Raw genomic sequence first — 16,329 nt, 5'->3', positions numbered from 1 at the left:
CACTCATGCAGAAGGCTTGGCCATCTGCTGTATAAGTCCCTGATTGGGGTGAAGCAACACAGTGGCGAATCTACTGGCCGGCGTTCCATTCATCGGACGGCTTACGAGACAGCAGCCGCAACAGCTGGTGAGCAACTGTAATCAAGAAACGGCACAGAAGACCCCAGCAGAGGGAGAGTTATGCTCATGGGCTTCCACCTCAGACCTCTCTCGTCGTCTTGGAGTATGAGCCATCACGCATCTTGCGCGGCTGGCGACTCCTTGCAAGGTTTTGCAGTGCTTGGGTGTTACACTTTGGAAATCCCTACGCATGAGGGCCCCTCAGTCTTCATGAGTATGGAGTAGTAACCAGGAGCGTGCAAAGACTTTCAACTTCCTAATGGGGTTTCATTTTAGTGAATAGGAACAAGCGACCCCCGTACACATAGACTTCTGCCACGAAATTTGCCTCCTTCACCGGATTCTTTTCCTTTGTGATGGCGAGAGAAATGAGGCTGTCGACCGAGTGAGACGGATGCATGAGGACCTCAGCTCTCGTTTCTACGCTTTCGTCGACGCAACTGTGTACAGGTAAAGGTAATGTATTTCAACGGAACGCCTTCCTCTCAAGGGGGAGGGGCGGGCGGTTGCAGGGGCGAGAACCCTGAGCATTCATATTGCTTCAACACCATAGCGTTCAAGAGCCTAGCGGTTCTTGGTAGAAAGAGAAGATGGTGATCCTGCAAGTTAAGCGTAAGTAAGGTGTCGATCAGCATTCCACCCGTTCCCGTTAAGAGAACGCTCGTAGCTCCTCTCTGATGTATATTGTTGGTGTAAATATCTGTCAAGCAAGTCTTTTAGACAGGCAAGTCGCTTTTTCGTGGTGGTTCCTCACTTTTCACAGCCTCAGGATATTGGCCTATTCAGATAGAGAGAAGTACAACGGTCGCACTCCCACACACCGCGAGTAACTCGGCTAAGAGCTAGCTAACCATTCGGAGTACCATCCTCGTTTCGCCCAGTCTGCCTTGGAAGACATCATTCTTCTCCCTTCTGGAACTCTGCTTTCCTCATACTCTTAGTCCTTTGTCAGTGCAAATTCTCAGAACACCGGCCTGTCTCTGGTTTGTCGGACAAGGAAGGCAGGCCTGAGGGCCCTTCTTCAGAACGGACCCCCCCCCCCCCCNNCAGCAGCAGCCGTTCAAGGAGAAAGAGTTAGTGACAGCTACTACTACTACTACTAGCGGGCCCGCTGAAAGTTGAGGCTGTGTCTGCTCGCTGATTCTCGAGTCGTCCTCTACCCTTGTGTTTTCCGAACTCTCCTTTGCGTTTTTTTTTCTTTTGACCTTTGCTCACCCGTGTAGTGATGGTTTCTTTCCAGTGCGGACTCGATTCATCAACGGACCGCCGCCGTGCTTCTCGTCGTGTCTCGACAAGGCACGGAAGAGCTCTTGTTGAATAAAGTCTTCATTGCCGCTCTTCCTTCTCGCGTGTTTTCTTATTCCTTTCTCTTATCGCCTTGGTTTCCATCTTCTTTATTTTACATTTTCTCTTGTCATGTCGGCTTATGTCTCTCGAGATCCGCCACTTCACGGCTGCTCAACAAGAGCCGCCGGTGTCCGCAGCCCAGCCCTTAGCTAAAGAGAGAGAGACGTTTTCTTCTCCACGGTGCCTTCGCACTTTATACACATAGCAGACCTAAGTCATTTAACCTGACATCTACATTGTTGTGTCATTGGAGAGAAGGACTTTCTTCCTCCCTTCAGTCCCTCTATCCATCCTCATCTTTGCCTTTCACCCTCCTCCCCCTCCCCGGTCGTGATCGCAGGTTTCCCAGCTCGTAGCTTCCTCTTTTTTTCTTACCTTTTTTTCATTCGCCTCTGCTGTGTCTGGCCGTTCCAAATGCCACTTCTCAACTCAAGAGACGACTATGGTCTTGGTAGGTCAGCCTTCCCCATTTGTCCAATTGGACGGGAGGATGGCGACTATGATGACAAGGAAGGAGCTTTCCTTGAAGAAGATAACCGAAGAGAAGCAACACGAGAGTGTCATGGATGGCGATCTCCTCTATTCTCCTTACCACTCTCGAAGTTATGAAAAGGAACCCTTCCAAGACATAAAAGGTGAAACCCTAGATGCAAAGAATTCCGGTGCTTCGAGCGAGAGATCCCCAAGAGATACTCAACAAGCAAGAGATCCACAAAAGAAATCGGCGCCCTTCGACGATGAACATCTTCATGAAATGACTGATCCATCCGGGTGTTCCAAACCATTCATTCCCAACACTTCCCTGAAGGATGCGAACAGCCGGTTTTTCTCTTCGAGAGATCTTGACGATCTTGAGAGAAAAGTCAGTGGTCATCATGACGATAAGAAGAAGAGATGGACTCCAAATGTCTCCATTCACGATGAAGAGGAAGACGCTTATTCCAATGAATACATCTACAACAGTCGAGAAGGTCACACACAGAGAGGGGTAGGAGGGCTATCTAGATATAAGAGTTCTATGACGGGAGATCTCTTGAATCTCCCGGTGAAACCTATGAAGAAAGTACAAGATCATCATGAAGCAGAAAGAAGACATGTTTCTTCTGTCTTCTCACCCCCGATGAATTATGAGACTGAGCGAGGTGTACATACACCTCATGATAATCATAGTAGCTCTCCTCCTTCTCTGCCAACAGCCACGAACAACTGTGAGACAACCATCATGCAATGGCCTAGTCCATTGTCTTCTTCTTCTCTTTCTTCTTCTCGAATGAAAGACGTTTCTTCTCTTCCTTTCTCCCATCCTTCTGATCTTTCTTATGGAAGAAAAGCTTCATCCTCGCTTCATGATCTTTCATCTTACACCACTACAACAACCTCTCCTAGAGACGTAAGCAGTGACAATTCTTCTACGATCTCCGAGGACAAAAGCCATGAAGACACCTTGAGAAGGTGTACATACACTCGAGGCGCTGGAGTGACTAGTAAGAAGGGAGATAAAGAAAACGAGAAAGAAGAGAAGAACGGAAAAGGCAGAGAAGAAGAAGACTCCTTAAAGCTGCTGATAGGGTCAAGTCATACCACCCTCCAAACATCGTCTACTTTCTTCGATGTATCTGAAGAAGGATACAGGCGACTGCAGAACCCGCCGTATCATAAGGACGAAGAAGATGAACATCACGACAGTAAGGCAAGATTCTCTTGGTCTTCTTCATCCTCTTCTCCTTCTTTCCCTAACGACGAAGAGATAAAGAACAAGAAGGTCTGTTCTTCTTCTCCTCCTCCTTTTCCTCCTATGACAAATCATATTCTCACTCGTAGACCAGAGCCGGTTTGGAGAGAGCTTGATTCTTTCGCTTCTCTTCATGAGAATGATGAGAATAAGGAAGGAACACTCTCTTGTCTAGAGACATCTTCCTCTTGTATCAAGACGTCTTCTTCTCGAAGACAATCGTCAGCTCTCATACCTCCGAGATTCCCTTCTTCTTATTGCCGTCCGCTCTCTTATCATAAGAATACATACCCGCCTTCTCTAAAGAATCTCTTCTCTTCTTTTTCTTCTTCTTCTTCTGCGTCTTCTTCTTGTCTAGTATCTCCGTCAGCATGTCGAAGTAAACCCCTCTCTGTCTTCTGCGAAAGACGGCGACAGAATTCAAGCGATTCTCTTCCTCTCTCTCGTCACCGTAGGGAAGATGTCTATCTCCACAAGGAAAAGAAAGGGACCGAAGAAGAGGAAGAGGAGGAAGAAGAAGAACACCTCTTCTCTACTGTATCTCCTTCTTGTTCTCCCCCTCCTTCTTGTTCTTCTCCTCCTCCTGATTCTAGAATCTTTTCCGTTTCCTTTAATGATGCTGACGAGGAAAGTTTTCTTTCTCCTATGTGTTCATCGACTAGCTTTTCTTCTTCTCTCTCATTGTCTTCCTCTCATGGGTACCCTTCTCTCTCTCCTCTCTCCCTACAAGGCCTTCAGACATTTAAGCCTGACTCTCCTTCTCATGCATTGTATCCTCTTTCTGTCTTCTCTTGCTCTTCTTCGCGTCTTCACCTTGATAACTGTGGCCGAGAGATATCTTCTTTCGCTTGTACGGAAAGAGAAGATGAGAGCTACCCATTCTCTGAAAGACATTCTTGTCATAATCTTCTTCACCTACAAGACCTTCATCATCCTGATCAAAGAAGAGGTCTCTTCTTTCGATCCCAAGACATGCCCTTTCTGAAAGATCAAGGGGAGAAAGAAGAGAGCGGCGAAGGTTTCTTTTTCTCTAGAGAAAACCTCGTCAGGACCGTCGGTGGAGATGAAGAGAGAGGTCTTGATAAAGATGATAGGAGTCTGTGTCTTCATAAACCGCTGGCTTGTCTTTCTCCTAACTCGAGCAGCAGTCCCTACATCACCTCAAAGAAGATAGAAGGAAAGAGAGGCGAAAGAGAAAAACGAGAAGGTGGAGGAGGAGAAGAAGACGATATCTTTATCACATCGGCGGTCTTCTTTCGGGAGCAAAGATTCAGTTCAAGTATCTCCTGGGCTATGTTCTTGTTAGGCGTAGGCGTTTTCTTACCATGGAATTGTCTTATCATGGAGATGGCCGCCTTTGATGTTCTCTACTTCCCCACCTTTCCATGGACCGAAGCGGCTACTCAGGTAACCTACTATCCATCCATCTATCTACCTATCCATCTATCTGTCTGTCTATCCATCCATCTATCTACCTATCCATCTATCTGTCTGTCTATCTATCTATCTATCTCTCCATATATCTCGTAGACGTTAGGTGCACTCACTGCTTTAGGGTTCTCTCTCTCTTGTACATATCTGTATGCATGTATGTGTCTATGTCTTCATCTATCTCCCTATGCTCACATGGGTAGAAGTGCATCTACGACCATTATGAGGGAGACGGGTTGGGGCTGTTGAGGTGAATCTTGCGGAGGTTCGTTTCTTCCTTGAATTCTTTCCTCTCCTCTCACCACCATGTCATACATATAGGTAGATAGATAGATTAAAGATAGATAGAAGAGTCTTCTGAAGGATCTAGGAGAAGAAGGAGAAGACAACCCTTCAGCTCAACGGTAGACGGCTTTCTCTCCTTTGTCTCTATATGAAGGCTCATGGCGAACGTGTGTCACACATGAAGAGAGGTGTGGATGTCTCGTAGTAAGCTAGCGATGAGGAGATGCCCTCCTTCACAAGCACAAGTCCATAGAGACATCCCCCTTACTCGGTCGTCATCTATACCATCACATCACACGTATATACATAGAGGATACATACTACGATGTAGTCTTGGTCTATCTACCTCCTTATCTTTTGTCTTGAATCTCTCTCTCTATCCAGCTATCTTGAATCGATTTGTGAACTGTTGATCTTATGCTCTCTTTGGTCAGGTTCGGACAGCTTGTTTCTTTTTAGGGCAGCTGATTCTATTATGGATTGGCCCCCGATTGAAGCTCTTTCCTAGGACTATTGGAACGCTTGTTTTCTCCAGTTTGACGAATCTATCTCTCGCTCTTATCGTCGTTTTCTTGAAGAATGAGAGGATCGCATTTCATATCTGTTGTGTTTTAAGTGGCTTGATTGGTCTCCAAGGATCTCTCTTGCATGCAAGCGTCTATGTCCTTCATGCTATCATCCATCATGAGCTAGCCGTCGATTGGTCCATTGGTAAGTCGATGGTCTCCTGGATCTCATTGCAAACGAGTGACACCATCGATAGGAAGAAGATCAATAATGACGAGACAAAGAACAAAAGAAAGAGAGAAAGGGCAGCCAGAGGAATGACTGAATGAATGGATATAGAGGTATAGAAAGGAAGATATAGATATACATACACGTATACATGCATATACATGCACATGTATATATATATAGAGAGAGAGAGACATGTTCGAACGAATGAATGGATATACAAGGATAGAAAGGAAGGTAGGTATGTATATATACATATAACTCTATCTATCTATATATGTATATCTATCTGTAGATGAATTGACGGATGGATATGGTGGCGTAGAAAGGAAGATATAGAAATCCATAGGTATTTCTATACGTACTGATTCAAGCCAAGAGCAAGGCGAGGGCGGAGCGTAAAGAAGAGGAGAGGAGTAAACCCTCGTTCCATTCCGACTGTCCTTTACAAGAGAAGCCTGAGAGGTTAATCACGAGATGAGAGACAGAGAGATAGATCGATTGATAGGACATTTTCTTATGTGGTAGACAACAAGTCCTCCTCTGTCTGGCTATTGTTGCTTGTGACCGTCCCAGTGGTTTCTGAGCTCCTTCTATATGGCTTGAACTGCAAGTAGAAGATCCATACCATCCGTAGATGAGAGAAAAAGAAGAGGAAATTTCCTTTTCTCTTCCACGGTATGATTCCTCTCCGACACCTATGCCTGCAAGATCTTCTTTTTCTTTCTTCGCTGTTCTCCTATCTTCATGCCATACCATTTTAACTTTACCGACTTTCTTCCTTCTTTTTCTCTTCGTACATATCTTCTTATCTCTTTTTCTTCTCTCTCTCCTATCTTTTGATCGCCTCTCTTCTCTTCTTCTCTTATGTGTTTCTTCGTGTGTGTAGGTGGAGGCCTGGCAGGTCCGATAACGGCCTTTCTTGCTTTTCCTTTATACTTTCTTCTTCCTGGCTTGACTCCTCAATGGAGCTCGCGTGTACGTACAGTCATTCTTTTCGGTTTTGCATCTCTCTGGTCGATTCTTTCTGTGACCGCTCTGGCGCTAGCTGTGAAGAATCCCTTTGTTTCACGCGCTCTCTCTCAGCAGGAACAGATGAAGTCGCTCTTTCTCTTGAATCGTAAGAAGATGAAGACGAAACAGAGTGACCCGTCGTCATCTTCCTCCTCCTCCTCCTCACCTAAGAGAGGTCTACTTCTCTCACTTCTCTTCTTACATGACAGAGGGAAGAAGAAGGCGTATCTGGAAGAACAAGGGAGAAGAGAGAGAGAAGATGGTCAGCATGAACTTCTCCATGAAGAGGATGAAGAAGAAGAAGAAGAAAGAAGAAAATTAAGGACAGACAGTCGGAGTAGCAGTCTTCCTAATGAAGATGACGATAGTGATAAGAGCAGTAGGAGTAGCCCCCGTAGCATGATGCTGAGGAGGTTAGGCAGTCATCGTGAAGAAGGAGAAAGAGAAGGAAAGCAAAGAAGAGACGATCCATATGATTCGAATGGCTATTCTCTCTTGACAGGATGGCGATTTCGGACCTTTCGTCGCCTTCCTTCAGCTCTCTTCGAACGAGGTAAATCTTTTGTTTTAGATATCTTTCACGATCCTGAATCGAGGAGGAATGAGGGCGGGAATGACAGAGGAGGAAGAAGAAGATCTCTCCAAGACGACGAAGAAGAATCTTCTTCTTCTTTTTTGCATCATAATGATCTTGACGTTCGTGAAGAGAGAAGAAGAGAAAGACCAATTGAAGAAGACCTAGGAGAAAGAAGAAGTGGAGCGAACCAAGATGAAAGAAAACAGGAAGGTTCGCTAGAAGAAGAAGAGAATGAAGGGACCGACCAGAGACAACCGCTCTTAGTTCTTTCCCATGAGGAGGAGAGCCACGATGAAGAAAGGGGGAGAGAGCCACAAGATCGAAGAGACGAAAGAAAGAAGAAAGGAATAGAAGAAGGAGAAGAAGAGACGTCTTTAATGAATTCGAAGGAGAAGAAGTTCACATCACCGTGTCCGTGTGAGTCGTCGGGACGAACCTTAGCGTATATTACGGACAGACAGAAGAAGACGGAGACCACGAGGAGCGATTTAGAGAAGTTTAGGTATGAAGAAGATCACTGTATCACGCATCATAAGAGAAGATGGAGAAGAAGAGATGTTATGTGGAATATCCGTAGCAATCTCTTGACGTGTTTTCTTCTATTTCTTTCAACGTATATTGTTTATCCTGTAAAGACGGAGCGTTTGATGCCTTCATCGAATACCCAGGATTTTGTACTCTTTCAGATGATCCTCGTTGCATGCTTTCAAGCGGGGAATGTCTTAGGTCGATTCTTCGTATTCTGGGGGTGTCGCGCCCCTTTCTCTTGTCTTCTTCCTCTTGTTTCTTTTCGTCTGCTTCTCATTCCCTTCTTCTTCTTTCTTGACGGATCGCTTGTCCTCTCTCCTACCGCCACGCCGGCGTGGATGAAACCAGATGATGCTCTATGGCTATCAAGAGACCCCGCTAATGAAGCCACTACTAGCTCACATACCTTTCTTCATGATCAACTCTCTTCGTCTTCTTCTTCCTCTCTTCATAATGCTCTTGATAGAGAAAAGCTTCCGCAGCGTGCTCCAGAAGACTTTTCTCCTCCTTCTTCTTCTTCTTCAAGACTCTACGGCAATCACCCCCTTCTTCATCCTCATCATCGTCATTCTCAACACATCTTGGCTAGTCCGCTCACCTCTCCCTCTTCTCCTCCGGAAGCTTCTCTCCATGATATACAACTCCAGCATCGTCATAATGGTACATCTCCTCTTTCATCCCCCCCCCCAAGTGATCTTTATCTTTTTCCCGATCTCTTCTCCCAGCAACCGCAAGACTCGAGTGGCTTTCTTGCTCTTCTCTTTCCTTTCGGAGACGTGACAGCCTTAGAGTTGAGAGGCATCTTAAGTGATCTATCTCTCTTTCTGCTTATGATGGTATTCTCAACCTTACATGGCTGGCTATCTGTCTTAGGAGCTTATTACGCCACGCAGGTTCCTTCTTCTTCAGCTCAGAAAGAAACAGCTGCTTATCTCATGTGTTTAGCTGAAAGCTGCGGAGTAGCCCTAGGGGCCGGTCTATCAATCATATGGGCCTCTCTCACGGGTTGTCATCCTCTCTCGCCTCATCATCATCATGGCTATAGACCTGCAGGGATAGGATCAGCATCCACCCCTTCGCCTTCCCTATCTTCTTCGACTCCTTTCTCATCTTCTTCTCTCTCCTCCTCCTCATCTTCTTCTTTTATGGGGAGGCCAACTGCGTCTTACCATGAGATGACTTCCCTGCAGTCTGTTGGAGATTCGCTAAGTTTTTCGCCTTGGCTATCCGCCCCGATGTCTCGTGTAGAAGGAAGGAGGAGAAGTGACATGTTCTCGCTTCATCCTTTTCTTCTTGAACACGGCATTGCAGCCACTTCGTCTTCTTCTTCTTTTCATGCAGGCATGGCGAGAGTTGGAAGAGCAGGAGGTCAGACGGGGCCTCTTCTTGCTTCTTCTTCCTCGCCTCCTCCCTTACAGCACGTACCTAAGATTGGATAGGGGCGGAGGAGAAGAAGAAGAAGGAGAGATATGTATGTGAAGGTGGAATGGGGAAGAAAGGAGTGAATGAATGAGGCCGACAGAAAAAGAGAGAAGGAAAGAAAGAGAGAGAGAGAGATGGTAGTGTAAGGGGGTGATAGGTAGATCAACGCTGCTATAGTTAGGAAGGTGTACGTAACAGGTAGCAGGGAAGATAGAGAAGATCATAGTGAGGATGAAGAGAAGAAATGAAGAAGGACTATTTGAATGAAGAATGCTTAGAATGTGTTCGAGAAAAAGGTCGAAGAAGATGAAGATAATAAGAAAGATAGATAGGTAGATCAATAGGCATCTGTCTCTTTGAGCTTCTCGTGAGAGATACGTGTCAGTTGTGGTAGTCGTTCTTGTTTCTGTCTCACCTGGAGACTGCGGAAGAAGGGGAAGAAGAAACAAGCGATCTTCTTCTCCTCTCCCTTTACCTACCGCCTATCCTTCCTGACAGATACACTGCCCTTAATAGGCTAGTGAACTCACGAAGGCGATGCTCCTTTTCTTGTTGGTCTTTTCAAGTTTGTGACGAACATACAGCATACATCTGCGTTCTCGCGCTTCTCCTTGTCTCTTCTTCTTTTCTTCTTCCTCTAACCCTTTGTAGTCTTTGTGTGATGACTCGATCTGGGAAGCAGAAATGTCTCTGTTCTCTCTTGCTGAAGAATTCTCTCGAGAGAATAGCACATAGAGAGATAAGCGTTGCTTGTTTCTCTCTTTTCCGCTAGGATTTGAATGAAGGGAAGTTTTCAGAAGGAAAGAAAGAAAGATCAAGAACGAAACATGGACACCTTCCCTCTTTCTCAACGGGCTTAGTGAAGGGACTACGAGCCAGCTAAGGAAGGAATTCGATCAAGTCTTCAGACATATCTCTAAATGCACGATTACGGGGAATAAAAGCAGAAGGATATGTAGTCTTACATGTGGAACGCCTTAGAGAACAATCCAACAGCAGTCTTGTATCTACTGCCCTGTAAGCTGTAGCCTCTATGACACAGGTGATTCTTTCATCTACATATACCACCTCTCGTCATACAGATACCTATATATAAGTCCATATATATGACAGGAGAGATTGGGGCCTATGGACTTCCATAGTAGGCTATTCTTATATCCACCCGATCTTCTTTCTTACTCTTCGCTCACTCACTCCAACTCTAATACGCGAAGGTGCATACACACATCAACACATACATATTGCTTATGATGCAGATGCGTACGGACGTAAAGACTAGAAGAGGAGATACAGTGTTTAAGGTCCTTCCTCCTATGAAAAGAGCGGTCCTCAGATGACGTCAAGAAGAGAAAGAAGGCTGTGAATGATCGCATAGGAAGACTATTCGTTCGTAGTCATATCACTTGCCTTACGTTGGCTGTCCGCAAAGACATATCTACACATAGAGAGATAGATTGAAGGTAGACAGATAGATACATTAAAGATAGGCCGACTATAGTTATATAGCAGACAAAGCGAGCGAGCTGTGCGTGTATCCACCTGCCTTTGTATTGACGAAGGAGAGAGGAGGAGGACTGATAGGTGTACTAGCCCAACAGTCACATAGATATGTATATACCTAACCAAGAGGCCTGATGACTATGAAAACAGTGGATAGCTATCTCATCATTATAGCAGGCGTAGGTGATCATATCACTTCCCCCTTAAAAAGTAAAATGAAAAAGTAGAGTATGACTCCTCTTCCTGTTGCCATTGTGAAGGAGAAAGAGAAGACGGAGACCCGGGCTTCCTCATTCATCACCGAGCATAGAAATACGTTATACAAAACAGAAAGAACACCTACTTCATACACCTAAGAGCTACAAAAGATGATGTTGACGAATTCTTGTCTTGATAACTAGCTATAGACACCCTCGTGTCTATGAGGGAGATGTATGTCTACTTAGCTATATCTCTATGTACAAGGTTCCTTTGCCTTTTCTTCCTTCTCTCAATCTCGCCAAGAATCCAAAGATGATTGAAGCGTCTCCACCACCTAGAGAAGGAACGAAGTACCTGTCATACGACTAGACAACGGATGGCTAGCGGCTCATGGCTGGTTTGTGTCTACAATGGGGCTTACGAGGTCTAAACTAGTGTCTTCTGCTTGTTTTACCTTTCCTTGTCTCTTCGTATACATCCATATATATGTCTATATATCAAACATGATCATTCTTTCCATATCAGTGCCATTCCCAGCTTAGGAACTCTCTACTCTACTGTAGCTTCTCCATAGAAGAGAAAACGTCAATTCGAGAATGAGATACATACAGACAACGACGTTCCTGGAGAGGTCGATAATGATGATGTGGGGAAGACCAAGCAGCAGTGAAGGAATGAAGGAAAGAACAACTTGACCTAAGTAAGAAGAGTAGATTTCCAATCAAAGATCCCTGGAGACTTAGATACATGGAGACACATATATATATATATCTGTATCTATCTAATGATAGGAAAGAGATAGAATGAACAGAGGGGGAAGGACGTTGTAATCCTAGGAGAGGAACGTCAAGAAGAAGAAGAAGTCAAGTGGGTAAGGAGATTCCCCTCTTTCTCTCGCCTTCTCTCTTTTGCTATCTCCGTCTATCAATCTATCTTCAATCTTCTCAGCTACCTCCTCAGTCTCTCTCTCCTGTGGTATTTATCTACTTACAGTCTATTTATCTATCTACCTAAATCTATCTATCTGCTTGACACTCTATAGGTGATGACTGGAGAGAGCACAGATTCTTCTTCTTCATCGGAAGATACTCGTAATACTATCTATGCGTTGTCATCTCCCCTTCCTTCTTCTTCTTCCAAGAGAGAGGAAGAAGCATGAGGAGCAACTGTCTTGTCTTGATTGCTTTCTTTCTTTCTTTTCTCTGTTTCCCTCCTTGCCCTTCTTCATCAGACCTTCCCCGCTCAATTAGTCGATGGATTTCTTCTTCTTCTTCTCTGTCTTCCCAAGAGTATAGTGCTAATGTTTAGTAGGAGTGTTAGCAGGAAAGCTAGGTAAGGGATTTCCTCTCCATTGATTGGTCGATTTCCGGGAAGGACTATGAAAGGAACAAAGAAGGACTGAAAGAAAGTGGTTAAAGCATATATCAATTTCTTCTACCTCGGTCTCTGTGGAAAGCTCTCAACTTTCGTATCTCTCTCATTCCAGGGACACAAATGAACATGTCGTCTTCTACAGATGGCCTATACAAATAGAGATTTATACATACATACATTGGTAGATATAAACGCGCCGATGACGGGATAGAATAAAAGACAGGCTTTCTTCTTCCCCTTCTAACTTTTCGCTCGTGCTTCTCCTTCCTTTCTTGTCTCGTCTCTTCTCCCAAATTCCTTCGTAATACAACAGCCCTGTATCTATCTTCTTCTGCTGCCGCACTCTTGTGTTTCTTCCCACCTCTCAGTAGCAGCAGCAGTGCGATTTAAGCCAAGCATCCTATCCTACTTTATCCACGGAGTTCTGTTTTGTTTCTCTTTCCTTTTCATTGTCCTTATTCCATAGCTAGCTAGACCGATAGACATAGGACGACCTCTCGTCCTTTCGCAGCGACTGCCGTCGTAGGAGTAGACATCGTACTAGACAAGGGGGGGGTTTGTTTCACCGCAAGTCAACAGACGGGCAAAAGACACAGACAGAGAGGAAGGAGAGGAGACAGGAACGAGGGAATGCATGCGTGGGAAATCCTAGGCCCTCCCCGGCGGCACGAGAAGGAAGCGACTGGCCATGGTGGTGGAGGTGCGTGAATGAACAACTTCCAATCAGATGTACGCTCTTTCTTCTCCCGCTCTCTCTCTCTCTCCTTTCGCGGTGGTCCTCTTCATGTACATATCAATACACATAGATATCTACAATATACGTGTGTATTGATATATATATAGATATATATGTAGGGTATGTGTGTAGGGCTATAACCATATATATGATGTATACACATACCAAGTTTATGTGGGTATGGACACTTATACGTATCTCTATGTATCTATAACACTATGTATTTGGATATAGATTCATCCTTATACACATCATACTCCAGGTACTTCATATATCCACAGGACATTTCTCTCTGTATCTCTATACAATCTGAGATACATACGGAAGTCGTCACTGTGGCTCATGTGTAGAAGCCTAACCACTCCCAACTACTACCTCTTGCTACCAACGTCATCCTCTTCAATCATGGCTCTTTCTCTTTTCTTCCTCTCTCTCATCTCTCCCGCCTCTTCCTTCCTCTCTCTCTTTCTGTCTCGCTCTCTCTCTCTCCATCTACTTTTCTTTCTTTCTCCTCGTAGAGATCTTGACTCCTGATCCATCCTTATCGCTGTCCTGACCACCCGTCTCATCACTCCGTTGTTAGGCGTTTACATCTTCTTCTTCTTCGTCTGTTGAATTCTTTTACAAGTCGCTTCCACACTTTACGTTCGACGCCTTCAGGTATGCGACCTCGGAAGATCACATACAGAGACGAAGAAGAAGAAGACGTATCAGCTTCCTGCTGGGGCACGCGGTTCTTCTTTTCCTTCTTCTTCTTCTTCTTTTCTTCTTGTCTCTTCTTCTTCTTCTTTTCATCGATCTTCTTATGAACACCTCCTCCTTGTTTCTTTTGTCTGCCTCCTTCTTTCTCCGTCCATCTCTCACCTTCCTCCTCTTCATCTTCTTGATCCCTCTCTTCCTTTTTCTCGCTCTTCATCTTCTCTTCTTGTACCAACTGCTGTATTCGGCAAAGTTCCTGTTGGTCGTCTTCTTCCTCTTCTTCTAGATCGTCGACATGATCCTTCTCTTCATCTTCTTCATCTTCTTCTTGTTCCTCTTCTTCATTAGTTCTAAATCCTCTTGGCCAGCGATAAGACTGGTAAGATCTTTGGAAGAGAGGCCGATGTGATAAGGATCTCCCAACAGCTTCAGCTAAGAGAGATAAAGTAGTGCGGCGTCGACGCATAAGGGAGAGGGATATCGAGGGCGACTGAGGGGCTTTCAAGGGGAGAGGTACTTCTTCATTCATCTTCTCTATTTTGATCTTGTTATACCCTCTGCGCATATGGATACAGAGCCTACTCCTCTTAAGTTCATGAAACTGACGCTGGAGATACGAAGGATGTACAGAGGAAGAAGAGAAAGGGTTAGAAGCTCGAGGTTCTAATCCCTCCCTCTGAGCCTCTTGGTGCTTCTCTCTTGTTTTCTTGACTCTCTGTTCGTCTTCTTCTTCTCTTTTCCTAAGGTTCATATCGCCGTCTCCTTCATCTCTTCCGTCTCCGTCTTCTTCGGTTTCTGCTTCTACGCCTTCCTTCGTCTCTCTGTGTTTCTTTGCTTTACACCCGCCGTCCCTGTCTTCTTCTTCTTCCTTTTTGCTTCTTTCTTCTTGTTTTTGCTGAAGCTCGCGGAAACACTTTTGAATAGAATGAGGAAGATCTGGCCGGGTTATCAACTCAAGTAAGCAAGATACAGACAACACTCGGAAATCGGCATATGACCTTTCACCATCATTCTCATCATCTTTCTCTTCTTCTTCCATTTCTTCGTCTTTTTCTTCTTCCATCTCTTCTTCTTCTTCTCTCCATCCAAATTCTGTTCTGAAGTTATCTCTTTGTTCTATTCCCTCTGTTTCATGTCTATTGGGTATCTTCCTCAAGCAGTCTCGGTAGTAGCGATTATCCGAATATAGAGCTACCAAGATGTCTACAGGATTGAAGTCTCGATTCTTATTGGTCTCTATGATACACACCCCCTCTTCTTCGGTCTCTTCTTCTTCGCTCTCTTCTTCTGTATCGGATAAAGACAGAGCGACGAAACGGTCATCTGAGTAGTGGCTACGGTGACCGCATCTCGTCGCAAGAAAAGAAAGAGAAAGACTCATAATAGTGTCAGGAGAAGCTGAAGTCGGAAAAGGAAAGTAAGAAAAAGAACAAGCGCAACAACGAGGAGACGTATATGACCGACTACCGTGAAGGAATTCTTGTCTTGAGAGATAGAAAAGTTGAGATTTGGCATGGTGGATTTGATTAAGAAAGAACGAAGTGACATTACGGCAATCTCGTTTAAGAAAGTCAAGTGCCTGTGGATGAGCTGTATGTACAGCTTGGCCTACGTCGATGACGTATAATCCTTGGAGGTAATACAAGAGATTGTATTCAGAGAAATCTCCATGCACTAACTGACATTCCTGGTACATCCAACGAAGGCATGCGATTGCCTGAAGGAAGAAAAAGAAGAGAGACAGAGACACACACAGACAGAGAAAGAAAGAAAGAAAAGAAAGAAAGGAAACGAAAAGAGTGAGAGATATAGGAGAGAGAGAAGCAGTAGTAGTAGGGAGAACAAGAAGAGAAGGATGAGAAAGAGAGGAACACTATGAACGCAGGAAAAGAAACGAACGTGCAGTCGCTGTGGAAGACGCGTCGCAAGCTTACAGAATGGAGAACCTATGGATTTGTCTTGGCTTGGGATTCAGATGTAGATGGAAGTAAACTCGGGGTAAGTCTCGTCATATGGAGATGAATAGAGAAGATACGTCCATGTTTAGATTACAGACCCTCATCGAGATCCACCATCTCTTTACGAGCTCAAGAGATGTCAGTCCTCTCCTTGTCGAGGTAGCAATACAGAAAGAGATATTCTTGCGTATGCATACCTCCTCATACAAGCATACCCCCCCCATCAACATGCCCACACGAATGTCCAGTACAGAGATATACACATGGAGAGTTGAGAGATATGAGAACACGTTGCCAGGCGTGAACAACCTCGCAGCTCTAAATGTCCTTCTGTCTGAAGAAGAAGAAGGCCTTTACATGTAGATCCTCATGGGCCTGTACGTGTTGACATGTATCATATGTGGCTTTATACGCGCGCTGACGTATATCTATACCACTAATGTTTATGACTAGCGCAGAGGAGAAAAGAATCTCTTTCTAGGTCTCTCTCTCTGTATATATATGTGTGTGTATGCATAGAGAGAACTGGCATCAGCAAGTTTCTTGTCCGTGTAGAGCGATAGAAGAGAGAAAGAGAGAGAGAGAGAATGGCTCGTATCAATTGAAGCACATGATGAGGAGCGTTTTGCCGAAAGCACTGCGCATTGAAGAAGAAGAAGAAGAGTAACAG

General features: G+C 44.8%; 5 protein-coding genes across 5 annotated transcripts; 3 read left to right on the top strand and 2 right to left on the bottom strand.

Annotated features, from left to right (window-relative positions):
* Positions 1 to 53: 53 nt before the first annotated feature.
* Positions 54 to 570, top strand: CSUI_004853 (uncharacterized protein; the record flags this gene model as incomplete). Its single annotated transcript, XM_068065034.1, has 1 exon — positions 54 to 570. A coding segment is annotated over one exon (174 nt), but the record flags the coding sequence as incomplete, so codon positions are not given.
* A 629-nt stretch (positions 571 to 1,199) lies between these two features.
* On the top strand, positions 1,200 to 10,071 carry CSUI_004852 (uncharacterized protein). Its single transcript, XM_068065033.1, has 3 exons — positions 1,200 to 4,606; positions 5,352 to 5,626; positions 6,540 to 10,071. The coding sequence occupies exons 1-3, from the start codon at positions 4,560 to 4,562 to the stop codon at positions 9,206 to 9,208; spliced, it is 2,991 nt and encodes a 996-aa protein (XP_067922990.1). The 5' UTR covers positions 1,200 to 4,559; the 3' UTR covers positions 9,209 to 10,071.
* Positions 10,072 to 12,846: 2,775 nt separating this feature from the next.
* Positions 12,847 to 13,629, bottom strand: CSUI_004851 (uncharacterized protein). The gene has a single exon (XM_068065032.1). The coding sequence runs from the start codon at positions 13,569 to 13,571 to the stop codon at positions 13,374 to 13,376; it is 198 nt and encodes a 65-aa protein (XP_067922989.1). The 5' UTR covers positions 13,572 to 13,629; the 3' UTR covers positions 12,847 to 13,373.
* Positions 13,571 to 15,418, bottom strand: CSUI_004850 (uncharacterized protein; the record flags this gene model as incomplete). Its single annotated transcript, XM_068065031.1, has 1 exon — positions 13,571 to 15,418. Exon 1 carries the CDS (start codon positions 15,395 to 15,397, stop codon positions 13,571 to 13,573), a length of 1,827 nt encoding a protein of 608 aa, XP_067922988.1. The 5' UTR covers positions 15,398 to 15,418.
* A 26-nt stretch (positions 15,419 to 15,444) lies between these two features.
* CSUI_004849 (uncharacterized protein) lies at positions 15,445 to 15,774 on the top strand. The gene has a single exon (XM_068065030.1). It carries the CDS (start codon positions 15,577 to 15,579, stop codon positions 15,721 to 15,723), a length of 147 nt encoding a protein of 48 aa, XP_067922987.1. The 5' UTR covers positions 15,445 to 15,576; the 3' UTR covers positions 15,724 to 15,774.
* The last annotated feature ends 555 nt before the right edge of the window (positions 15,775 to 16,329 follow it).

The sequence above is a fragment of the Cystoisospora suis genome (assembly GCF_002600585.1).
Source record: "Cystoisospora suis strain Wien I chromosome Unknown contig_2320, whole genome shotgun sequence".
Taxonomy (NCBI): Eukaryota; Apicomplexa; class Conoidasida; order Eucoccidiorida; family Sarcocystidae; genus Cystoisospora; species Cystoisospora suis.
Note: the sequence above shows the minus strand (reverse complement) of the source record. Positions and strands in the feature narration are given on the sequence as shown.

Coding starts and splice junctions, on each gene's coding strand:
- CSUI_004851 (XM_068065032.1), bottom strand. CDS start 13,571: ATGAGACGGGTGGTCAGGACAGCGATAAGGATGGATCAGGAGTCAAGA.
- CSUI_004849 (XM_068065030.1), top strand. CDS start 15,577: ATGAACGCAGGAAAAGAAACGAACGTGCAGTCGCTGTGGAAGACGCGT.
- CSUI_004852 (XM_068065033.1), top strand. CDS start 4,560: ATGTTCTCTACTTCCCCACCTTTCCATGGACCGAAGCGGCTACTCAG. Junction 4,607..5,351: donor GGACCGAAGCGGCTACTCAG/GTAACCTACTAT, acceptor CTTTGGTCAGGT/TCGGACAGCTTGTTTCTTTT. Junction 5,627..6,539: donor AGCCGTCGATTGGTCCATTG/GTAAGTCGATGG, acceptor TCGTGTGTGTAG/GTGGAGGCCTGGCAGGTCCG.